The sequence below is a fragment of the Chiloscyllium punctatum genome, chromosome 37 (assembly GCF_047496795.1).
Source record: "Chiloscyllium punctatum isolate Juve2018m chromosome 37, sChiPun1.3, whole genome shotgun sequence".
In the NCBI taxonomy this organism is placed as follows: Eukaryota; Metazoa; Chordata; class Chondrichthyes; order Orectolobiformes; family Hemiscylliidae; genus Chiloscyllium; species Chiloscyllium punctatum.
Genome location: NC_092775.1, coordinates 59,370,497 through 59,397,664, shown reverse-complemented (window position 1 = coordinate 59,397,664; position 27,168 = coordinate 59,370,497). Strand labels below are relative to the sequence as shown.

Below are 27,168 nucleotides of genomic sequence, written 5' to 3'. Positions count from 1 at the left end.
TGGCAGAATGGTAACATCCTGGACCAGGACATTTGTCTTCCTGATGTTGAGGGTCAATTTAAACTCTTAGCAATTTTTTTTTGGGGGGGGGGGGGGGGGGGCGGGCGCGGGGGGAGGTGTGTGGCAGAGTCTGTCCATCTGTCACGGTGTGTGACCCTAGGTGTGGAGTGTTGTTGCAGCATCATCAGAGTGAAGCAACTTTGAATATAACTTGCAGCAACTTTGTCTTGGATCTCAGTGAGTGAGACTGAATACCTTTCTGTCAGTTCTGGTCTATGAGTAGACACAACCTGGAAATGACCTGAAGGTAGTAAGAATTACATCCCAAAGAGACTAAATGTCAGAACACCATCCTGTTTGACCAGTAGGACAAATCTGTTGCTGTTATAGCAGACCTTGACTATCACGTCGTCATGGAAATAGGAGATCACATTGAGGAATTACAGCAGGCAGCCTATTTTCTCCAGCAGCTTACTTGGATTACCCTTGTTCATGTAGTTGATTGTCTTGGTGGGACTGATGAAGATGATGTTTAGCTGTCTCTTTTGTTCATGGCATTTCACTTCCAGCTACTGGACTGTGAAGATCAGGTCGATTGTAGATCTCCCGGGTCTGACAGAGTCATGGGCTTAAAGGCAGATGCTTCAGCCAGGATCTGCAGTCTGACAACACAGGCAAATACTTTTCTCATGATGTTCAGCAGGGAGATCCCTTGATAGTTGTTGCAATCACTGCAGTGTTCACAATGCCTGCATCACACAAACCTTTAAGTGCACAATTTATATCAACCACTTCCTGTGGTAACACATTCCACATTCTCACCATCCTCTGGGTAAACAGCTACGCTGAATAGTGTCAAGAGTGTGGTGCTGGAAAAGCACAGCAGGTCAGGCAGCATCTGAGAAGCAGGAGAATTGACGTTTCGGGCATAAGCCCTTCATCAGCCCATTCACATCTGCAGTATTACTTTCTCCTAGTTATGCTGAATACCCTACTGAATTTCTTGGTGGCTTTTTCTTTAAAATACTAATAGCTTTCAAGTTCTGCTTACCCCAAACAAGAGAAAATATTCTGTCCATATTCACTAAAATTCTGAATATTTTCATTTGAAAGACCTTCAGTCACCCTTCAGTCTTCCTTTTGACAGAAGAGACCCAGGCTGATATACTAAGAGATTTGGTGCTGTCCTCTTTGGAAATTTTCTCTGCACTTTCCACCCTCTTCAACAATATGGTAAACACAGCTGCACACAGTAAGTGAAGTCTAACCAAAGCTCAACACAGAGCTTAACATGAACCCTTTACTTTTACACGACTTATCCCTCTAGAGATAAAACCTGATGATTGGTATGTTTTTATTCCTTCCTCTTTTATCCTTCCTTGTGATATGGACATCACTGGTAAAACCAGCATTTGTTCTCCATTCCCTAACTGGCCTTCAACACTAACCCATTTCACATTACTGTAGGTCTGGAATCATAGATCCAGTAAGAATTGGAGACTTCCTTCCCTAGCTTTATAATCCAGATTGGATTTACTGAATGTAAATTCCATTAGCTCCTGTGATGGGATTTGAGTCGGTGTCCCCACAGCATAACCATGGTCTAACTAGAAGACTGAAATTACCACAATACCACCAGCTTGCCTGTGGTTTCATGCCCTTGCTAACCGGTGACACAGCTTTTAGTCACTAGTGAATTTGTACTCAGATCTCATTGATTTTCAGCCCATAGATGGTCATCGCCCAAGTGACATGTGACCGCTCATTTCTTCCAATCACAATGTATTACTTAACATTTGGCGGGGCTGAACTTTGTTTGCCATCACAGAAGTACTTTGGAAATTGAGTCACTGCCATAACAAAGGAAATGTGGAAGTAAGTTGCACAGAGTAAATTCCTACAAACAGCAATGTGATCATGATCAGATCAGTTCTTTTTATGATGCTGATAGGAAGATGGAGTACGTTTGATGCCTTATCTAAAAGATGGCATTTCAAATCATGCAACGCTCCCAAGAATTACATAAAGCATTAGTCTAGATTCTTTTGTGCTCGGTTCTAGTTTGGGAATCAAATCCACAACTTTTGACTTGGGTGAAATTCTTAACATCTGAGCTACAGCTGTCACATACATAAACCAAGGGAGGAGTGAGCTTTTTATTCTGAAGATTTTATTTACTCCACATCTCCCTCAGCCAATTATTACCTTTTAATTCTAACTGTCAAATATCTGCTTCTGATAATTTTTCTTCAGCCTCCTTTTATCACTTCCTTCTCTTTGAACTCCCTGTCCAGAACTCAAACGTTATTGGTTTCTAAACGTAAAGGCTCCATTATGGGAAAATCACTTACGCTGGAGTTGGAAGATCCACTTAAATGCAATAATCTCGGCTAACAGTCTAGAGTGCTACTGAGGGTGTGCTGCACTGTCACAGGTGCCCGCTTTCAATGAGGACATTAAACCAAGGCCTAGCTGTCCTCTCCGATAAAAAGTCCCACAGCAAGACTTTGAAGGAGTTATTACACTTTGTTGAATGCGAAGTGTTTTGGTAAATCCTATAGTCATGAAAGATGCTGTGTAAATGCAAGTCTTTTATTTGTATCGCTAGTGTCGAGTTCAAGGCTCTCCTGGATCTGGCACATTGCCAGTTCCAGCTCATCTTACAGCAAAGTATATTTTTAAAAAAACTGTGCTTATCATGGTGTGGTACAAAAGGAACAAAGTACCTCTGTTTGAGATTCAAGGTCAGTATGAAGAAGAACTCCAAAGATGTTTTTGACCTGGGTCGGTGCACAGGAAATATCTCCCGTGCCAACATTGCATCTCAATTCCAATTACAGAACAACCTGCTCTTGCATAAGTGCAAACAATAATCCATTTCTCGCTCCAGCAGACTTCTGGACTCTAAAGAATGCTCTTCTATTATCACAAATGGGCTCTACATAAGTGCAAGGTGACACACTTGGGAAGGACAAACAATGGTGAACAGTAGGACCCTGGGAAAGAGAGAGAATCAGTGGGACTTTGGTTTGCATGTTTACCAGCTCCTTTAGGTATTGGACAGGTAGATAAGGTGGTTTAGAAGGTAAAAACAATGACTGCAGATGCTGGAAAGCAAATACTGGATTAGTGGTGCTGGAAGAGCACAGCAGTTCAGGCAGCATCCAACGAGCAGCGAAATCGATGTTTCGGGCAAAAGCCCTTCATCAGGAATAAAGGCAGTGAGCCTGAAGCATGGAGAGATAAGCTAGAGGAGGGCATCAATGTGGACTTCAACAGCTTCCTCATTTCCCCTTCCCCCACCTCATCCAGCTCAGCACTGTCCCCATGACTTGTCCTACCTGCCTATCTTCTTTTCCACCTATCCACTCCACCCTCTCCTCCTTGACCTATCACTTTCATTCCCTCCCCCACTCACCCATTGTACTCTATGCTACTCTCTCCCCACCCCCGCCCTCCTCTAGCTTATCTCTCCACGCTTCAGGCTCACTGCCTTTATTCCTGATGAAGGGCTTTTGCCCAAAATGTCGATTTCGCTGCTCGTTGGATGCTGCCTGAACTGCTGTGCTCTTCCAGCACCACTAATCCAGTAAAGTGGTTTAGAAGTCATTTGGGATATTTGCCTTTATTAGCTGAGGCAGACAGTTTAACAGCAGGGACATTATGGTGGAAATGTATAAAATGTTGGTTAGGCCACAGCTGGAGTGTGCAGTTCTGGAATCCACATTATAGGAGTGAAGTGAAGGCACTGGAGAAGGTGCAGAGAGGATTTACCAGGACGTTGCCTGGCCTGGAGAGTTTAGCTATGAAGAGAGATTGGTCAGACAGGTTTTGGTTTCCTCTGAGCAGAGGAGATGGAGAGAGGAAACACTTGAGATGTATAAAATTATGGAGGAGTACAGAGACGGTATATAGGAAGGAACTTTTCAACTTAGCGGAGGGAACAAATGACCGGGGGCACAGATTTAAAGATAGTGGCAGGAGGTCTGGAGTGGATGTGAGGAAAAACATTTTCACCCAGAGGGTAGGAGAAATCTGAAACTCTGTAAGAGGGTGGTAGAGGCATAAATTCTCATAACATTTAAGAAGTATTTAGTTGGACTGAAGGGTCTGTTTCCATGCTGTTCATCTCTATGTCACTATGATTCTATTTGTGATGCCAAAGAATGCAAGGCTGTGGGGCAAGGGTTGGAAAACGGGATTAGAATAGTTATGTGGCTTGAATGGTGCAAACTCAAAGGCCTTTTCCCTGTGTCATAGATCTCGGTGCCTAAACTGGGAATTTTCTTGGTTTGTGCACAATGTAATTTGGATCAAGGCACGCAAGTGAAAGGGCCTAGTCCATGACACCATCCAGCTTAGGCCTGACAAGTTCTGAGAGGAGAGACAGAAAATTACTTTTCAATATCACATGTGGAATGGATAAATCGTGCTGGCTGTAGCAAAGCCTTATAATGTCTACACACCAACATCACACCCTCCATTACATACACATACACGCAGTATTCACAATGGAGGAGTTCACGAATAAACAAATACATGGTGCAAAGATGTATCGAACTAGCAAGATAAATAATAATTCAAAACCCTGCCTCACCACCTTAATTCAGCTGCAAACATTTCCATTAGAAATCTGATCAGTCTGTGCCTTTTCACTAAATAATTCAATTTGCAATGACTATCCATTTGCCAGCTGATGGTCAGGCACCAGACCGTAGTAGGCTGTGACCAGTGGAGTGCTACAACAATTACTTCTGGGATTGGACCTATTCACTGTTTATATTCGAGACTTAAAAATCAACTGATAGCAAATTTGGACACATTGGCTTTATATAGTCAAAAAGTAGATAAAAAGGTAAGCTAAGGGGTGAACAAAAGAGGCTGCAATAAGATATAGACAGGTTAACTGGGCAACAACATGGCAGATGATGGGCAAGTATGAGGTCATTTACTTAAGAAGTTGTGAAATTTGTACATGTTAATGTTAAAAAGGACTTGGGTATGCTTATACAAGGTACACAAAGTTAGCATACATGTAAATCCAACAACTTGGACAGCAAATGGAAAGTTTGTCTTTATTGGATTGGCAATGAAGTATTGTACAAGAATAAGGTTTGGCTACAATCATACAGGGCTTTGGTGAGTAAACATCTGGGCACTGGGTGTAATTCTGGTCTTCATAACTGAAGGAATGACGTGGAGAAGCCGGTGTTGGACTGGGGTGGACAGAGGTAAAAATCACAACACCAGATTATAGTCCAGCTGGTTTATTTGGAAGCACCAGCTTCCGAGGCGCAGCCTCTTCATCACTGTTCCACAACCACCTGATGAAGAGGCTACACCTCAAAATCTAGTGCTTCCAAATAAACCTGTTGGACTACAACCTGGTGTTGCGTGATTTATAACTTCATACTGAAGAAAGGACACACTTGGAGGTAGGTCAGTGATTAATCACTGAAGTGGTCCCTGGGATGAAGGAAGTGTCCCACAATGCGATGCTGAGTGGACAGGGGTCCATATTATTTGCAGTTTAGAAGAATGGGAGTTGACATTATTAAAATATGCAGGATTCTGAAGCATTTTAAATTTATTCTCTCATGGGATATGGGTGTCATTGGCAAGGCCAGCGTTGTTGCTGATTGCTAATTTCCATGGTGTCCTGGCCAACGTTTATACCTCAACCAACATCCCAAACACTGATTAGCCGGTCATTTGACTTGGGGCCTTTTTATTTGCAGTGGTTCCTAGATTGGAAAGATGGCTGTAATTCAGATCTATTTGACTGGCTACAACTTAGAGTCAATGAGCTGTACAGCAAGGAAACAGGCCCTTCGGTCAAACTTGTCTATGCTGACCTGATATCCTAAATTAATCTAGTTCTATTTTCCAGCATTTGGTCCCTTTCCCTCAAAACCCTTCCTATTCATATACCCATCCAGATGCCTTTTAAATGTTGTAATTGTACCAGCCTCCACCACTTCCGCTGGAAACTCATTCCACACACGTACCACCTTCTGCATGAAAAAAGTTACCCTTTTCATCCCTTTTAAATCTTTCCCGTCTCACCTTAAACTTATGCCCTCTAGTTTTGGACTCCCCCCCATCCCATGCCCCTCATGATTTCATAAGCCTCTGTAAGATCAGCCCTCAGCCTCCAAAACTCCAAGGAAAACAGCCTATTCAGCCTCTGCCTTGAGACACTGAGGTTGTAAAAGACACTATAAAAAAATGCAAGTCTTTACTTTTAACAATAGGGCAGAGCTAAGAACAATGATCCATACCATTTGATAACAGATCCTAGATACCAAAAGAGTTCTAGACAGCTGATGAGGAATCATGTCTGTTTCATTCAGGAGGACATAAAGGGCAGAGACCTGAATGGGAGGAGGATACCACAGGCATTTGCTTGTTAGTCTGTCTCTCTCCTGACCTGTTTGATGAAGGCAGTGGAGATCATATCCCACGAGACAATTCCATGATCCATAAGCTCCAGGAATGCGGTCAGTGTGAAGGCCAGCATCTCGCCAAAACTGCAAGGAAACAGGTGGTTCAATTGGTCAGTACAGAGAACGCCAGCTCATGTTTACAGACTAGGACACACACTGCTCAAATGATGGAAACATCAATAACTGTGTCCATCCTGTGCCCAAGTGGACAGCGTTTCCAAATCTTGGGATGCCACTGAATATCTAGCCTGAAATATATTATGATTTGGAGGAGCCAGTGTTGGACTGGGGTGGACAAAGTTACAAATCACACAACACCAGGTTATAGTCCAACAGGTTTATTTGCAAGCACTAACTTTTGGAGTGCTGCTCCTTCATCAGGTGTTGTGGAGCAGAATCGTAAGACACAGAATTTAGAGTAACAGGATTGCAGTGTCATGGAATGTAATATTAAACAAATTTAGCTTAAGTCGTTCATCTTTTAGAATGATCATGTTAATTTTGGTTCCTTCATATGCAAGTCCCAGAACTTTAATGTCACATTCTCAAGATAGCTTTTACAATAGGTGCCATCTCAGCTCAGATAATTTATTAAAAGGTGTGAAGTTAAAGTCTATCTGTGTCCCAATGTTAGGTCAGACTGATTCTATTTCTAAAGTGGGATTTACAGAATCTTACATGGATTTATGCAGTTTTTAAGCAAAATAAAATGTAATTCTACAAGTACAAATTCACCCCACAAACTTATGTGTGTGTGCATGTGCAGGGGAGACTGAGTGAGTATGTGCATGTGGGTGTGTGTGGGTGCGAGCGTAATGGGATATAAGTCTGTGAGAGGATGCATGTGTGGGTGTGAGTGTGGGGTCCCACACACTTGTGCAGACCCTCTCTCATACTCTCCCCACACTCACACACATACACAAGCTCTGTCACAGATACTCACACCCCCACACACAGACCCACATGCACATACTGAATTGTTCTCTCCTACATAAGTACACACAAATTTTTGTGGGGTGAATTTGTACTTGCAGAATTACATTTTATTTTGCTCAAAAACTGCATAAATCCATGTAAGATGGAAATAGTTTAGCTACCCTGTTTTCCCCTGTTAATATCATGAAAACGTTGGTCAAATCACCCCATAGTCTTCTAAATCCTAGAGAAAACAGGCCTAATTTGTGTAATTACTCCTCATAACTTAACCCCTGAAGTCCAGATATCTTTCTTGTAAACCTACATTGTACTCCCTCAAAGGCCAATTTATCCTCCTTAAGGTGTGGTGACCTGATCTACTCATAGTACTCCAAGTGGGGTCTAACTAAGATTTTGTATAACTGCAGCATAACTTCTGTATCCTGTACTCCAGTCCTCCCAATATAAAGGTAGTATTCCATTAGCTTTCTTGATTATTTTCTGTACTGCTTTGTGACATTTTAAAGACCTATGCACCTGAGCTCCCCAGTCTCTTTGGACATCCACTACATTTAACTTCATACCATCTCAAAAGTATCCTGATCTATCCTTTCTCGGTCCAAAATGGATCACCTCATGTTTGCTTTACTTAACACCATCTGCTACAGTTTTGTTCATTCACTTAGCTTAAAAATTACAAAGGGATTTTGATAAACTATCTAAATGGTCTACAATGCTACCTAACTTTGTGTCAACAGCAAATTTGGATACATTATTACCTATGCCAATATCTAAGTCATTAAATGAATAATATAAATAACTAAGACCCGAATACAAATCCTTGTGGGACACCACTGGTCACATTGTGCCAATTTGATTATCTACCCATAACTCTACTTTCTGTTGCTTGCCACTCAACCAATTTCCAAGTCAGGTCAGTAATTTGCCCTTAGCTCTGTGAGTTCTTACCTTAGTTAGCAGTCTCTTAAATGGGATTTCATTAGGTGCCTTCTGAAAGTCCATATAAACATCCACAGATATCCCCCTGTCCACCACCTTAGTCACCCCTTCAAAGAATTCAATGAAGTTTGTCAGGCATGACTGATCAGTCATGTTCAAGGTATTCAGGTACCCCATCCGTAAGACCGTAAGGCGCAGGAGCAGAATTATGCCATTTGGCCCATCAAGTCTTCTTCACCATTTGGCTGATATGTTTTTCAGCCCCATACTCATGCTTTCTCCCGGCAACCCTTGATCGCCATACTAATCAAGAGCTTATCTATCTTGGTGTTAAATACACTCAGGTGATTTAGCCTTCTGCAGCAAGGAATATCACAGATTAACCGCCCTCTGCCCGAAGAAATTCTTCCTCATCTAAAGGGTTGTCCCTTAACTCTGAGGCTGTGCCCTTGGGTCCTAGTCTCTCTTACTGGTGGAAACATCTTATCCACATCCATTCTATTCAGGCCTCTCAGTATTCTGTACATTTCCATCAGATCCTCCCTCAGCCTTCTAAACTCCATCAGGTACAGACCCAGAGCCCGCAACTGCTCACAATATTCCAAATGCGGTCTGACCAGAGCCTTATACAGCCTCAGCAGTATACCTCTGTATTTTAATTTTATTTTGTATTTTAATCCTCTAAAAATGAATGCTAATATTGTATTTGCCCTCCAAACTGCCAGTTGAACTTGCATGTCAAACTTAAGAGAATCCTGAACTTGGACTCTGAATTCTCAGATTTCTGAAGCCTTTCTCCATTTCGAAAGTGGTCTATTCTTCCTGTACTCCACCTCTATTTTTCCTACTAAAGTGCTTAAGTAATTACAGGGCCTAATAATGACTTCACCATCGAAGTTATGCTAATTGGTCTGTGATTTCTTAGTTTTCCTCTTTTGCCCTTCTTCAAAAGCTGAATAACTTTGTAATTTTCCAATCCAGAGGGACAACCCCCATATCTAGTGAACTCTTGAAGGATTATAGGTAGAGTGTCTACAATGTGCTCCCCAGTTCCTTGAACACCAATGGATGGAAACTGCAAGTTCCTATGGATTTGTCACTATTTAATTCCATATGTACATTTAATAGAAGTATTAGGAAGAGGCAGCGCCTTTTAATGTCTTAAGCTTGCTCTGCCATTCAATTAAATCATGATTGATTTGTGTCCACTTGCTTTACGTTTACCCTTAGCTAATAAAAATCTATTAATTTCTGCTAGAAAGCTGCTCACCACTCCCAATATCTGCAATATTCTAGGAGAGAAAGCTTCAGATTTCTATGAGATTTCTTGGGAAGAAAGTTTTCATTTGATTCACTCATGGAATGGCCTAACCCCAACTGGAAGATTATGCCCCCTCTACCAGCAGAGGCAGTTTCACTGTAATGACCCTATGGAATTCTTTTAGTATTTTAAGCAACTGAATCTAATCAACCTTCCAAGGCAATAATTAGGGGTCTTCACTCAGATTAAGCACCAAAGGACTGGCAGGAACTGTACAAAGCAGAGCGTTAAATGCACATGATCAAGGGAAATTAACATGGCACTTGTGCTTGAATCTGTATGTTTAGAGCTCGCATCATCACATTCAACCAAGCAGCCAATCAGACTATATCTGTGACTGTACCACCCAATCACCTGCTAATTCTCAGAGTAAGGATGAAAACGACACTCAGCTTGTTAAACAGCCTGCTCAGCAGATAATTCAGACATTTACAAAGGAGGCAAGGCAGTCCTGAAAAACCCACTTTACTGACAGGGATCTCCAGGCAGTTATGGACAGACTGAAGGGGGAGCATGGATACGAGACAGAAAAGCAAACCGACCAATAAATAAAACAGTCCAATAGGTACAGGCGATGAGCAGGCGTCCATCACAATACAAAATGACGTGTGAGGCCGAACAAGCAAGGAAGATGGCTGTTAATGATCTTGGTTCGCTCTACATGTTGCCAATTACCTAAAAGCAATGGGGCATTATTTAATGTTGGCACAAATGGTTATCCAATGGGGATGAAGCCGTCAGCCACTCCTGTTTCAAACATTTCACACAAGAACAAGGTTTACCTGAATTTATCCAGTAAGTTGCTGGAAGTAAAACACAAAACGAAGATAACTGATAAGTATTAGCACAGGCCAGAAATACAAAATGCACAATATTAACTATTCTCATTTCACAGACTGAAATAGCTCTGCTCTCCAGTTAGCCAGCCGTCTCACATTTTACTTTATTACATCGAACAGTTCATCTTCCCTGCACTTGGTAAAAACTCTCTCACAGCAGCGATAGAGAGTCAATGATCATAAACAGATGGCTGCTTTCTGCTTCCCAGACAACCCTGGGGTGAGGCATCACAGAGAACATGGATTATGGATGTGGACGCTGTAGCAGGCAGAGGAAATCTACACTGAACAGCAATGGGCACTTTTGACAGTATCTCGGAGAGATACTTTCAAAACATGAAGTGAGGAGTTGAACTTCTTGGTGCACCATGTGCTACATGTGGTTTCCAAAATCTTTGAAATACTACCAAACCCATTTTACTCAATAAACATTCACAGCACAAAAGGAGGTCAACCAATCCTATGTTAAAGAAAAAGGTGCAGGTCAGTAGAGAATCTAGAAGCATCCGTGGAGAGACAAACAGAGTTAATGTTTCAAGTCTAATATGACTTCTTCAGCATGCGCTGGCTGTTTTAAAAAGAGCTGTTTGTTTAGTCCTACTCCACTGCTTTTTTGTCACAGCTCTGCACAGGGCTTTTTATCAAATACTTATCCAAACCTCTTCTGAAAATGACTGCTGAATACTTCTTCTGCCCTTCCAGGCAGTGCATTCAGGATTATGATATCCAAATACAATACAAAATCCTCAGATCCACATTTTCAATCATCTTAAATCAGTGCCTCTAACCACAGACCTTCCTCACAGCGGCAACATGTTTCTTTATTTACTCTATCCAAGTCCCTCCATTAAACCTACTTTTAATCTTTGAAAGAAAAACAATTGCCGTTTCTTCAGTTTATCTACATAACTGAAGTCCAAGTCTTGAACTTTGCAACCATTTAAAGAATCTATTTTTTTTTTAAAATATAAAACACTAGCACTAACTTGGTTCCACTTTCCACCAGGAGAGTGAGGATGAAAATTCCTTCCATGTTGATAAACTCAGTGGCAAAGGTGGCATCAGCAGAAAGTTTCGCCAGCTCTTTCAGAGCATCGAGTCGGGAGTCTAGGCCAGACGACTGTATCCTTTCCAACAGTTGACGGGCTGCTCGAGTCTGTTAACAATATAGTTCCCATGAGAAATAGCTCTTCTGCAATGTGATGAATTAGTAGTTTTAAAATCAATATAATGCTGTACATGCAATACCATAGGAAAGCATCCAGCTCACTCTCCCCTCTTCCTCTTCCAGCCTGCCTTTACACCACAGTGTTGTCTGAGAAGAGGCTGTGCGACTGACTGGTACTCATAGCTCCAGGTATGGGAAAGTAGACTGCACTGATATTCCCCCAACTCTGCACAACTGTAGCCCTGAAAAATGTGTTGCTGGAAAAGCGCAGCAGGTCAGGCAGCATCCAAGGAGCAGGAGAATCGACGTTTCGGGCATAAGCCCTTCTTCAGGATGCCCGAAACGTCGATTCCCCTGCTCCTTGGATGCTGCCTGACCTGCTGCGCTTTTCCAGCAACACATTTTTCAGCTCTGATCTCCAGCATCTGCAGTCCTCACTTTCTCCACACTTGTAGCCCTTCAGGTATTGACTATCCAGTACCTTTTTACCTCGCGTCCAGATAGCGTTCACAAGCTGTCAAGTAATTTACACGGTTGCAATCATCCAATCTGGGCTGATAGTTTGCATCCCAATCCTACTGTGGATTTTGCGATAACATGCTACACAACTGTCACAAAAGTAAACTATCAGCCTCGACCATCTTAACCGATCAACACTTTCCACTGCTGTCTACCTGGATAGACCCACACTTGCCTAGTTTTATTCCAATCTGTCTCATCACAGCTAAAGTATTGTTTGTAATAGCTTCTCATCCTGCTGCCACACAGTGGCCTCCAAAGATCTGTCCATGGCCCCATTCTAATTATTTTTAAAAATCTACTCGCTCCCTCCACCGCTCCTCATCAACACTATCTGAAACCACAGGATTAATTTTCATGTGTACACTGATGATGTCCAACACAAACCCCACCACTCTCTCAGTTCCTCCACTGTCTCTAAATGATCAGACTGTTTCTCCAACATCCAGTACTCGGATGGCACAGTGGTTTTATCTGTTGACTATTAATCCAAAGTCCGAGGTAATGTTCTGGGGACCTGAGTTTGAATCCTGCCACAGCAGATGGAGTTTGAATTCCATTAAAATATTACCTGGAATTAAAAATTGTCAATTGTCAGGAATAAACCATTGGTTCACTTCAGGGAAAGAAACTGCCAGCTAGTGTGGTCTACATAGGATTCCAAAACCACAGTTACATGGTCAACTCTTAACTGCCCTGTGGGCAATTAGGGATGGCAATAAATGCTGTCCCAGCCAGCAATGCCCAGATCCTGTTAATGATGGATTTTTAAAAATCCAATACTGGATGAGCAGAAATTTCCTCCACCTAGGTATTGAGAAAATATAAACAAAAGACATGTATTTATGTGGTACTCTCCCTGACCACCAGATGTCCCAAAGTGTTTTAGATCCAAACAATTTTTGGAAGATTGACAACTGCTTCATTATGGGAAACAACAGCCAATTTCCATACATCAAGCTCCCACAAACATAAGTGTAATGATATTGCTCAGGCCACCAGTGATAACTCCCCTGTTTTTCACTGAAGTAGTGACGGGGCACAATTTTTACGCCCATCTGATAGGCAGACCTTTTTTTGAATAGCTTCAAATAGAACACTGGTAACAATATATAAAAAAAGAATTAGAACATAGAACATTACAGCACAGCACAGGCTCTTCGGCCCTTGATGTTGCGCCGACCTGTTGATCCAATCTGAAGCCCATTTAACCTACACTATTCCATTCTTATCCATATGCCTGTCCAACGTCCATTTAAATGCCCTCAAATTTGGCGACTTGGAGGCAGTGCGTTCCATGCCCCTACTACTCTGAGTAAAGAAACTACCTCTGACATCTGTCCTATATCTATCACCCCTCAATTTAAAGTCATGTCCCCTTGTGTTAGCCATCGCCATCCAAGGAAGAATGCTCCCACTGTCGAACGTATCTAACCCTCTGATTATCTTATGTATCAATTAAGTCACCTCTCAACCTGACATGGTGCAAGTTTAACATTTCATCCAAACAAGAACACCTCCAGCAGGGAAACACTCCCTTGGTTACTGCACTGAAACATCAGCCTAGATTTTCATGCTTGAATTCTACAGTGGGACCTTATGACTATCATGTGAGAGCCCTACCAACCAAATTGAGATGCACAACTAAAGTCATTACTGGACTGTCTCTGCCTCAGTTCCCTGCTGAAACCTTCTTTCATGCCTTTGTTATTTCTAGACTTAATTATTCAACTTGCTCTTGGCAGGTGTCCCCCAAATTACAGTTTGTAAATTTGATGTATTCCAAAGCTGCTTGTGTCCCAACTTGCAATAAGTCCCACCTCCCATTACCCTGTGCTAACTGAATTACATAGATTCCTCTCTAAGTAATGCCAGGATTTGTCTGGAGTTCAAATCCTACAATAGCCTTTGCCTCTTCCCTTCTCTGTAATCTCCTCCAGTCCTAGAATCCACCAAAATATCTATGCAAGTCCAATTCTGCCCTCAGGTACGCCCAGTTTTGATCATATCTTCAGTTACTTGGGTCTAAGCACTGGAATTCTCTCCTCACATCCCTCTTTCCACCTTTAATTAACTGCTACTTAAAGCCAACCTCTTTGGCCCACTTTTCGACCACGTGCTCTAATCTGGCTCGGTGTACGTTTTTGCTTGCTGACACTGTTGGTTTTCAGAGAAAATCCCATCTGGTTCACTGATGTCCTTTAGGGAAGGAAACAGCCATACTTACCTGGTCTGGCCTACATGTGACTCCAGACCCATAGCAAAGTTGTTGACTTTTAACTGCCATTAGGATGGCCAATAAGTGCTGGCCTAACCAGCAACACTCTCATCCTTTGAATGACAAAAATACTCCTTGGGATGTTTTCCTGCATTGAAGGTGATATATAAATGTAACTTGCTGTCATCACAGGCATAGTTTCCAGCCGTGTTGGTCAATAAGTAATGATTTTTGCAGTCTTCCTGATTGGGTTAGCTGTTAAGCTGCTGCAGATGGCCGGTGTTAAGTTACAATACCGAAGTTGCTCATTGGTCTTGGAGTGGTTTCTGAATGCTGACTTTTTAACGTTCCACCCAGTCACATTCACAAATAGGAAGCGTACACCTGTGTTTAATTTGCAAAATATGCACAGGGTAACTTCTTACAAACCATCTCCAGTCATTAATAAAAGTAACAAAAAAAAACATGACAGTAGCAGTGACCTGAAATTTAAACCCACCTTATGGAAGAGCTACCTGGGACCATGCATTAGGCATCTGCAGCTCACTAACTGATCTTATTTCAATGAGACCTAAGAGTCAACATCAAGTGCACTTTCCCACAAGCCATTCGTGCAGGATCACATGAACCAAATGTACAGTTTGTGTTTGCACTTCACAAAATGTGTAAAAAAAAGAATACTCACGGGGGAAATGGCCAACCGCAGAATTGTTCCATTTTTAATCTCATTGCGAGTCTTAAGCGAGGATTTGAGAGAGGTAGCAAGAGAGAAAAACAAAAAAGGACAACAATGAATTTTAAAATGGAGAACAGCTATTAATTTACATTCACCTGCCCAACACAAGTTCAGATAGTGAGGTTTACTGAATTGTCTAAAACAGGTCAAACACTAGGTGTGCAGACAGCATAAGCCTAGCTCTGAAATAATTTAAGATGCTACAACAGAGCAACAGCAGGGTAGCTCTGGATGAAAAAAGTCAGATTGGCCTTCATCATCTATTCCCTGTGCAATGAATGTTACTGAATTACTGATTGACGGGCATTAAATGCTGGTATTGGGGGGGTTTAAAGACTTCATGGAGCAGAGGACTGACCTTTTCTGTAATGTATAGCTGGGTCCCATCAGCATACCGTAGAGTATAGTGCTCTGGATTAGGTAAAGACCACCTGTAATGCAAACCAGAAAAATCACATCAAAAATCCCTTCGGTGTCCAGTATAGCAACAGCAATGATAAATAATAGAGAACCACAATCACTGGCGATCAGATAATATAAATAATTATAGAGTCATAGCGATGTACAGCATGGAAACAGACGCTTCGGTCCTACCCGTCCACGCCGACCAGACATCCCAACCCAATCTAGTCCCACCTGCCAGCAACCGGCCCATATCCCTCCAAATCCTTCCTATTCATATACCCATCCAAATGCCTCTTAAATGTTGCAATTGTACCAGCCTCCATCACATCCTCTGGCAGTTCATTCCATACACATACCACCCTCTACGTGAAAGTGTTGCCCCTTAGATCTCTTTTATATCTTTCCCCTCTCACCCTAAACCTATGTATGCCCTCTAGTTCTGGACTCCCCGACCCCATGGAAAAGACTTTGTCTATTTATCCTATCAATGCCCATCATAATTTTGTAAACCTCTATAAGGTCACCCCTCAGCCTCCGATACTCCAGGGAAAACAGCCCCAGCCTGTTCAGCCTCTCCCTGTAGCTTAGATCCTCCAACCCTGGCAACATCTTTGTAAATCTTTTCTGAACCCTTTCAAGTTTCACAACATCTTTCAGATAGGAAGGAAACCAGAATTGCATGTAATATTCCAACAGTGGCCTAACCAATGTCCTGTATAGCCGCAAACTGACAATTTTTTTTTGTAACAGTAATTAATAATATCATAACCTGATCAGTATACCATTGATAACTGACAAGATAATCTGATAATCACTAGTCTATTTCCATTAACAAGGGGTTAATGTGTACTTCAAATCCATTTTTCTGCCATATCTCCATATCACTCAATACCCTTGCCCTACCAAATACTCCCAAAATATGGAGAGTACAAACCCAGTAATGACCCAAATGTGAACCATGGTGATAGTGTTACATTCCAATTTACACTCAAGGCAGAATCAAAATGGATTTATTCAGAAAACAAGGCCACAAAGGAAACGTCCTTCACTTCACACTGTATCTAATGTCTCCTCTATTAGCGTCAAAGATATCTAGCTCATCTATTACATATTTCTACAATTGCTCTGCCTATTCCTATCTACTTCACCAGTCCCACCCTCTTTCCTTATCTCATTTCCTCAGCAACCCACTCATCTGACACTGATGGGGCCCTGTGTTAACACATTGCTTTGAACACAAATTTCCCATGCAACGGTTTAAACTGTACAACACCTTTCATTGGATCAGAAGGTCTTGCAATTCCTGGAACACTGGTACAATGATTGATTTGCATTGAGGAGGATATTGATATTAGGACATGTTTACATAGCACTGCTGAAGACAGAATGGATTGGTAGTGATTGGAACAAGGGCAAGGTGGGTCTCATTGAGTTTGCAATATCTGATTGGCACAAGTTAACAACCACAATCAGGAGCCTTGTCTGAAAGATATGAACAGGAGATTCAGAAAGCCTCCTCACTCTATGGACCGGCTCTGAGCCAGCTGGTCAGAGGTCACATACTGTGTACACGTAAATAATGAGTGATACTGTCCTCTGTGCAGTCATTTCAATGTTGAAATAAATCCATGTGTTATCATCTAAAACATGATTTCCTCATTATAAAGAATGTTACTGCATCAGCACTCTTACACAAAGCAGATTAGTCTATATCCATTCATTAACTGCCTCATTCACAATCACAAATCTATTAATAGCTAGGTAGTCATTTTTATCCATATGTGAATCTCTACGTTTTGGTTAATCTCCACACATACACTGCTACATCAACAAACACCAGCTAAAATACAACTAACCACACCTGGAACCTTATTTTATGTTGAAATTATTTCTCCCCCCCCCTCTTTGAATGCACTTACTAATGAGGAGATACAAACTCACTGTCACCCACTTCCCTCATGCTTCAGGTACCGATGTGGACATTGAGTGTTGAGAATACAATAAAGGGTATTGCTCTGCTTGGTCTACTGGTGAATTGGAGAGTCCTGCACTACACACAATGTTGTTTATTAACTCCAAAACTCTCAATGTCCCAGTACATAATACTTATTATCCTCAACAGCTGCCCTTCCAATCCTGAGTTTAATTATGGACCAGAATACACCAAACTCTTCAACCACCCCCACATTACACCCCAACACTACACCCCCACATAGGAAATAGTCAACATTCAATGTAGGGAGTCACATGCCTACCTGATCCAATTCCTTGTAGTTAACCACAGATGGAGCTTCCCTTCTCGATATGGGCAGTATATATGGCTGCAGGCTTCTGACATCAAGCCTTGTGAAACAGCAGGGACATCCTGCACTACATGTAGATTGAAATTGCTGCTGATATTGTACAGACAAGTGCCTGAGCTAACACAAATACATTTTCCTTTAATCAAAACTTGAGCCAATCATCTTTTATATTTGTAAAGTGGCCCAAATCAATATAAGAACTTTTCAATGACGTTTGCTCCTACACACTTGGTGTTATTGCCTCCAATTCCATTCTCCTTCATTGGCTACCATTTGAGGGCCAGACCAGTGCGTCTGCAATCTTCAAGACCTTCTTTGATCCCAAACGGAAGGCCCAACCTCATACCATCCTGATCGCAAAGGCCACCTGCTGTACACAATGGTGACTCCAGGTCCTTTAAACCTATCAATTTAAAATGCTCAAATTCTCTTAACTTCTTTCATATCCTTGACCCTCATGAGCTCACATACACACCAAACTTCTGATACTCCGACTCAGCTTCTAGGCCTCAACACTCCCATTGGTCGTGACATTCCTTCACTCCTCTGGAATTTTCCTCAATATCACTCAGCCTTTATTATTCTTACCTCCTCTAAATCCTAGCTGTTTGATCAAGCCATTTAGGATAGTATTTGCCTGAGCATCCACTTCTGTCCGATGCTAAAGAAGCTATACAAACGCATGTTGCTGGTGGTGTAAACACCTAGAGTAAATTTCAGCACTGTGCCAAGGATGCTATGTGCTCTGAAGGCTCAGACATCCAGGGGCTCTCACAAGATTAGCTCATCAAATTTAGATTTGATTTTTTTTTTAATTGGTAGGAGAGAAGGGAAACCAAGAAGCAATAGCAGAGAGGGAAACCAGGTGGACAGAATATTAGAAAAGGTAAAGAATGCCAGAGATTTGAGAAGACAATGTCATGTTAATGTGGACTCGTAATCCAAAGGTCTGGGCTAGTGATGTGGTGACATGGTTCGAATATCACCAGCAACTGGTGTTAGTCAAATGCAATTAATATAATCTGAAACATTAAACAAGTCTGAGTAGTAATGACCATGACAACACTCAGAGTCATAAAGTCAGAGTTATACAGCACAGTGGCTCAATGGTTAGCACTGCTGCCTCACAGCACCAGGGACCCGGGTTTGATTCCGGCCTCAGGTGACCAACGGTGTGGAGTTTGCACATCCTCCCAATGTCTGCTTGAGTTTCCTCCAGGTGCTCCAGTTTCCTCCCACAGTCCAAAGATGTACAGGTTGGGTGAATTGGCCATGCTAAATTGCCCATTGTGTTCAGGGATATGTAGGTTAGGTGCATTAGTCAGGGGAAGTGTAAAGTAATAGGGTGGGGGAATGAGTCTGGGTGAGATACTCTTCGGAGGGTCAGTGTAGACTTGTTGGGCCAAATGGCCTGTTTTCACCCTGTAAGGATTCTATGAAAACAGACATTCAGTCCAACTCATCCATGTTTACCATATATCCTAAAATTAATCTGGTCCCATTTGCCAGTATTTGGCCCATATCCCTCCAAATCCTTCTTATTAATGTACCCATCCAGATGCCTTTTAAAAGTTGTAACCGCCTCCACCACTTTCGCTGGCACTCATTCCATACACGCACTGCCCTCTGCGTGAAAAAGTTACCCTTTCAAATCTTTCCCATCTCACCTTTAACCTATGCCCTCTAGTTTTAGACTCCCCTATCCTGAGAAAAAGACCTTGGTTATTTACCCTATCCAGGTCCTTCATGATCTTATACAATTCTATAAGGTCACCAGTCAGCCTCAGACACTCCAACGAAAATAGCCCCAGCCTATTCAACTTCTCCCTCAAAAGAATCCAACCTGGCAACATCTTTAAGTCTTTTCTGCACCCTTTCAAGTTTAACAACAGTTTTCCTGTAGCAGGGAGACCAGAATTGAAGACAGTATTTCAAAAGTGGCATCGCCAATTTTCATCAATTGGTGTACAAACTCATCTGGTTCACTAATGCCTTTCAGGGAAGGGAATTTGCGATCCTTACCACGTTTGGCCTACATGTGACTCTAGACCCACAGCAAAGGTGTTTGATTCTTAACTGCCCTCTGATATGGTCCAGCAAGCCAATCATTTTAGGGACAATTAGGGATGGGCAAAAATGCTGCCCTTGCCAACAACTCTCATATCCCACAAAGGAACAAAGAAATCAATACAGTAAAAATTTGGAGGAATCAGAGATGGCTAAACACTAGGCAGTCTGAGATGGGTTTGGAATGCTTGTGGGTAAGTGCACAGTATGTGACAAACAAGGCTGGTGAACTGCAAGCACAGAGAGGTGATCAAACAGACCTGGTTCAAAGAAAGGAAGAAATAGGAAATGTAATATTCCAGGCTACAAAGGTATTCAGGAAAGGTAAATGACAGGGAACAAGGAATGGATGTCAATGTAGATCAAATAAATTACTACAGTCTTGGAGAGGGATGATGCACATGAGGGACCTAAAAGAAAGTATATTTGGTTAGAACTCACTAATAATTAAGTGAGCGACTGCATATAAAGTTCACAACGTGGAAAAGAGAGAGGGGGTCAAATTTGCAGACAAAACTGCAGCAAGATGCAAGTGTTAGAGCAGTGACCGTAACGTATTTCAATTCTCCTAATATAGATTGAGATAGTAACAATGCAAAGTACAATGAGTGAAAGGGATTCCTGAAATATGTACAGGAGTCAGAACCTTTAGAACACAGAAAGAGGCCATTCAGCTCATTGTGCCCATGCTGATGATCAAACACCTATCTATTCTAATCGCATTTTCCAGCACTTGACCCACAACCTTGTATAGTATGGTGTTCGAAATCTTCCTTCGATGTCACGAGGGTTTTAAATTCTACCACCCCCTGAATTCCAGATACTTTCAACCCTCTGGGTGAAAAGGAAATCCTCATATCCCCTCCTGCTCCACATCTTAAAACTGTGACCTCTGATTATTGATCCTTCTACTAAGGGGAAAGATCTCTCCCTATCTATGCCCCTCAGAAGTGTGAACACTTCAATCAGATCCTCCTCCTACCTTCTCTGCTCTAAGGAAAAAAGCTTCAACCTATCTAGTCTCTCTTCATTGCTGAAATGTTTCAGTCTAGACAACATTGGGGTGAATTCCCCTCTTCAACCTGGCTACTGCAATCACATCCTTCCTAGCGTGTGGCAACCAGAACTGCAGCTCCATCATAACCTCCTTACTCTTGTATTTAATGCCTTGAGTAATAAAGACAAGTATCTCTTAGCAACTATCTTGCTGCCTTCACTTATCTATGTATACACACACACACACACACACACACACACACACACACACACACACACACACACACACACACACACACTTGCAGAGCCCTACCATTCAACGTACATTTCCTTGTTTTGTTAATGCATCGTCTCACACTTTTCAGGATTAAATTCCATTTCCCAATGTTCAGCTCAACTGATCAATCCATCTATATCGTCCTGTAGTCTCCTCACTATTTACCACACAATCAATTTTAGTGTCATCTACAAACTTAATCTACGAACTAATGAGTCTTACATTTATGAGAAAGTGAGGACTGCAGATGCTGGAGACCAGAGTTGAACAGTGTGGTGCTGGAAAAACGCAGCAGGCCAGGCAGCATCAGAGGAGCAGGTGAATCGACGTTTTGGGCATAAGCCCTTCTTCACGAATTAGGGCGTCCTGAAGAAGGGCTTATGCCCGAAATGTCGATTCTCCTGCTCCTCAATGCTGCCTAGCCTGCTGTGTTTTTCCAGTCTTACATTTATGTTTAGATTATCAAAGTATGCTACTTACAGCAAGGGACCCTGCATCGAATCCTGCTGTATGCCAGTGGGCACAGACACAAAAACACCCTTTGACCATCACCTTCTGCTTCCTGCTACTAAAGCCAATTTTAGAGAAAGAGAATTTTCTTGATCAATGTATTTCCAGCTCAAGTTGCTGGATGCAATTCTGGCGAATAAAGTGGATCATTTCCAGGGCCCAATTGTATCTACCCCAGGTTACTGAGAGAAGATTGCTGAGGCCTTGACCAAGATCTTTGTATTCTCATTAACCACTGAAGAGGTCCCAGAGGACTGGCGAGTAACTAATCTTGTTGAGATGCATAGATAGGGTTTTCGGTCAGAACGTTTTTCCCAGAGTTGAAATATCCAATACAAGGAGGCATGCATTTAAGATGAGAGGGGGAAAGTTCAAAGGAGACATGAAGGGCAAGTTTTTTTTTGCACAGAGAGTGGTATGAATCTGGAATGTACTGCCAGGGGTGGTGGTTGGGGCAGATATGATAAGGACAGTTAAAGACATTTCAGAAAAGCATATGAATATGCAAGGAATGGAGGGATATGGACCAAGGACAGGCAGAAGGGATTAGTTCCAGTCACAATACAACATCATGGGCCAAAGGTCCTGCTCCATGCTGTACTGTTCTATGTTCTATTAGTGACCACAATACCATTAGTTTAGAATAATTATGGAAAATACATAACTGGAGGCAGCTAACTTCAGTGAGCTGAAAGAAACTCTGGCCCAAGTGAACTTCAATCAAAACTGCCAAGCAAAAACTATAATTGGAGAACAGAAGGATTTCAAGGAGTAAATAGTAAATCCCATTAAAAGGAAGAGGAAGGGCATTAATATCTGGGTTCACTGAATGTCTAAAGATAGCAATTAGTAATCTTCCAATCCTCCTTAGATACAGGCGTGGTGGGCCCTCCTGTGGTGCATTGGTCCAGGGGCAGGAACACTACCAGAGAGGTCTGGGCTTCAAGTCTCACCTGCTCCAGAGAGGACAGGGCATCAACTGCAGTGTGCAGCGGGGGCTCCTGGATGCGGTAGGCCCAGACTGTAGACCCTGCAGACATCTTGGAGCTGTATTTGGTACCCCGGCTGATAAAGGTGAACTCTATTAGAGTACTTTTTAAAAAAATTGTACCTCAAAATGGCACCAAATTCTGGCGACAGAACTCTTTTCATTTATTACCCTAGTTATGCTTGACAATTAATCATTCATTCATTCATTAACATAAGACAGAAAAAGGAAAGTTCTGATAATTGTAAAGTTAATAATACAGTAGGGAATCAAGCTGAAAATAGAAACTAGAGAAGATATCTAAAAATAAAGGGACAAAGAGACAGCATGAATGGTAAGTATCATAAAAGGAAACTCAGATTTCTTTCATGACCACAAAACAATCAAAGTCAAGGGAAGTGGTGATTAGGGATCAAAAGAGGAGACCTCATTGTGGAGGCAGCCAGCATGGCTTGGTTCCCAAATAAGTACAGTGTACCTGTCTTCACTACTAAATGTATAGGGGGGATAAAAGTGAAAGCATTGTGCCACATTTGATAGGATGCACTTAAAAGATTGACAATCCTCAAAGTGGTACAGATTCTTGGTCCAGATAGGTTGTATCCCAGGTTAGGGAGGAGCTTGCAAAGCCTCTGACCAATTTTCCAAAATTTATGGTAATGAGGATACTGCCAGAGGAAGATTGTTACAGTGCTGCCCAAGAAATGTGGAGAATGATAAACCTAGCTACAGGCCAGTCAGCTTACATCAGTGATTGGGATACTTTGATGAAGAACTCTCTGGAACAAGGTTAACTGGCATTTGGAGGAGCATAAGTTGATAAACATAAGTCAGAAAGGATTTACTAAAAGCAAATGAGATTTCATTAATTTGATTGCGTTCTAGTTGTGCAGTTTTTTTTATTCATTCATGGAAATATAGGCATCACTGGTTGGACTAATATTTATTGCCCATCCCTAATTGCCCAGAGGGCAGTTAAGAGTCAACCATGTTGCTATGGGGCTAGAGTCACTTATAGGCCAGACCAGGTAAGGATGGTAGATTTCATTCCCTAAAGGACATTAGTGAACCAGATGGGTTTTTAGACCATAAGACCATAAGACATAGGAGTGGAAGTAAGGCCATTCGGCCCATCGAGTCCACTCCGCCATTCAATCATGGCTGATGCGCATTTCAGCTCCACTTGCCCGCATTCTCCCCGTAGCCCTTAATCCCTCTAGACAACAAGAACCTATCAATCTCGGCCTTGAAGACATTTAGCGTCCCGGCTTCCACTGCACTCCGTGGCAATGAATTCCACAGGCCCACCACTCTCTGGCTGAAGAAATGTCTCCACATTTCTGTTCTGAAATGACCCCCTCTAATTCTAAGGCTGTGTCCACGGGTCCTAGTCTCCTTGCCTAACAGAAACAATTTTCTAGCATCCACCTTTTCAAAGCCATGTATTATTTTGTACGTCTCTATCAGATCTCCCCTTAATCTTCTAAACTCCAACGAATACAATCCCAGTATCCTCAGCCGTTCCTCATATGCTAGACCTGTCATTCCAGGGATCATCCGTGTGAATCTCCGCTGGACACGTTCCAGTGCCAGTCTGTCCTTCCTGAGGTGTGGGGACCAAAACTGGACACAGTACTCCAAATGGGGACTAACCAGAGCTTTATAAAGTCTTAGTAGTACATCTCTGCTTTTATATTCCAACCCTCTTGAGATAAGAGACAACATTGCATTCGCTTTCTTAATCACAGACTCAACCTGCATGTTTACCTTTAGAGAATCCTCGACTAGCACTCCCAGATCCCTTTGTGCTTTGGCTTTATTAATTTTCTCACCATTTAGAAAGTAGTCCATGCTTTTATTCTTTTTGCCAAAGTGCAAGACCTCGCACTTGCTCACGTTAAATTCCATCAGCCATTTCCTGGACCACTCTCCCAACCTGTCTAGATCCTTCTGTAGCCTCCCCACTTCCTCAGTACTACCTGCCTGTCCACCTAACTTCGTATCATCGGCAAACTTCGCTAGAATGCCCCCGGTTCCCTCATCCAAATCATTAATATATAATGCGAACAGCTGTGGCCCCAGCACCGAACCCTGCGGGACACCGCTCGTCACCGGCTGCCATTCTGAAAAAGAACCTTTTATCCCAACTCTCTGCCTTCTGTTAGATAGCCAATCCTCAATCCATCCCAGCAGCTCACCTCGAACACCATGGGCCCTCACCTTGCTCAGCAGCCTCCCGTGTGGCACCTTATCAAAGGCCTTGTGAAAGTCCAGATAGACCACATCCACTGGGTTTCCCTGGTCTAACCTACTTGTTACCTCTTCAAAAAATTCCAACAGGTTTGTCAGGCATGACCTCCCTTTACTAAATCCATGCTGACTTGTTCTAATCAGACTCTGCTCTTCCAAGAATTTAGAAACCTCATCCTTAATGATGGATTCTAGAATTTTACCAACAACCGAGGTTAAGCTGATTGGCCTATAATTTTCCATCTTTTGCCTTGATCCTTTCTTGAACAAGGGGGTTACTACAGCCATCTTCCAATCATCCGGGACCTTTCCTGACTCCAGTGACTCTTGAAAGATCTCAACCAATGCCTGACAATTGACAATGGTTTCATGATCATCATTAGACTTGCGTTTCCAGATTATTACAGAATTCAAATTCCATCATCTGCCATGGCGAAATTCGAACCAAGGTCCCCAGGACATTACCCGAGTCTCTGAATCAGTAGTCGAGCAATAATACCATGAGGTCAAATGAAAATTGTCACTATGGATATTCAAAGTTGTTTGACAATGTATCATTAATAGATTTATTGAAAGGATTAAAGGGCAGATGCTACATAGGTGTAAAATTGGCTAAAAGGACGGAAAGTAATGGTAAATGGCTGTTCTTCAGACTGGTGGGCAACGTGAAAGAGTGCATCTTGGGAACTGGATGTATATATGAAAGAGCTATATCCAATACATTCTCCTATCTGAGGTATATACGAAAGAGCTATACTTGATAGCTAGAATATCATTTCAAAGACTTCAGATGACACAAAACTCCAAAATGCAGCCAATAATAAGGATATTAACAGATATGGCAGATATAACCTAACAAACCTTATAAGCAATTCTGGATGTAAGCTTGCTCGCTGAGCTGGAAGGTTCATTTTCAGACATTTCATCACTATACTAGGTAACATCTTCAGTGAGCATTGAGAGAAGCACTGGTGTTAATGACCTGCTTTCTATTTATGTGTTTAGATTTCCTTGTGTTGGTGATGACATCACCACAGGAAATGACATCACCACCATAAGGAAACCGAAACATATAAATAGAAAGGGGTCACTAACACCAGTGCTTCATCCGGAGGCTCACTGATGATGTTAACTAGAATGGTGACGAAATGTCTGAAAATGAATCTTCCAGTTCAGTGAGCAAACTTACGCCCAGATCATCAACCTGAGCTACAAACCTTCTCAGAACTCGCTTCTAAGCGATTGTTTTGGTATAAAGAATGAGAAAAGTAAATATAATCTAAATGGTACAATTTTAAGAAGGGGGTGATGGAACGGAGGGACCAGGGTTACACAAATATTTGAAGGTGACAGAACAAATTAAGGAAGTGTTTAGAAAGGCATTAAGAATCTCTTATTAGGAAATCATTAAAAGAGTACAAAAGCATATGTGAACTCTGCAAAACACTGGCTTCAGTTATAACACTATAATTGGGCACCACACATTAGAAAAGGACATCAAGGATTTGCAGAGGGTGCAGAAAAGCTTTGCTGAATGGAATTAAGAATGATGCTGTTTTGATACATGGGATGATTAATGAAGTTGCAGTTGAGAAGGTTAAGAGTCAATTTCCTGCAGATGTTCAAAATCATGAAGAGTTGTGACAATTACTCCTTATTTCCACTAGCTACAGGGACAGGAGGGTCCTTCATCAAAGTTAAGGCGATTGACAAAAGAACCAGATAGGAGATGAGAAACTTCCTGTTTTAATTACAGTGATGTTATAATGATCTGGAATGGGCTATTTGAAAATGTGTTTTGGAAAATATTAATCTTAATTGCCTTTTGAAGTCATAGTCAGAATTGTATAGGAAGTCATTTGGTTCATCAAGTGCATTCTGGCTCCCTGTTGAGTAATTCAGCCTGTGCTATAACCCCATAGATTATTTCCCTCAAGTGTCCATCCCCCTCAATTGGCAGGTCCAACTCATCACCATTTATTCCACAGGGAAAGAAAAGCTCTTCCTCCTCACAGCCCATGTACCTTTTGGCCAATACAATTATTCCATGCCCCAATCCCAGATGCCCACATCCTCATCTTTTGGCCAATATATTTATGCTATGTCTCCCATCCTTGTACCACCACGTCAGGAACAGCTTTTGTCTATGGCATAATCTTGAAGACATCTATCAAATCTCCAAAGATTCTTCGTTCGGAGAACAAGCTTAGCTTCATTTATCCCTAAAAGCTGCTATATTGATTAAAAAAA

The 27,168-nt window shown here is 42.0% G+C and overlaps 1 protein-coding gene across 4 annotated transcripts in view; it reads right to left on the bottom strand.

Annotated features, from left to right (window-relative positions):
* LOC140463144 (engulfment and cell motility protein 2) overlaps positions 1-27,168 on the bottom strand; it is a 183,149-nt gene that overhangs the window by 80,353 nt on the left and 75,628 nt on the right. For 2 of the 4 annotated variants that reach the window (XM_072556900.1, XM_072556903.1), the window contains exons 4-8: positions 15,481-15,553; positions 15,072-15,122; positions 11,468-11,637; positions 10,425-10,445; positions 6,431-6,530 (exon numbers count right to left, since the gene is read on the bottom strand). In XM_072556900.1, the coding sequence (XP_072413001.1) occupies positions 6,431-6,530; positions 10,425-10,445; positions 11,468-11,637; positions 15,072-15,122; positions 15,481-15,553 (415 nt within the window). The remainder of the gene's footprint in view (positions 1-6,430; positions 6,531-10,424; positions 10,446-11,467; positions 11,638-15,071; positions 15,123-15,480; positions 15,554-27,168) is intronic. The other 2 variants (XM_072556901.1, XM_072556904.1) reach the window with 1 other exon arrangement.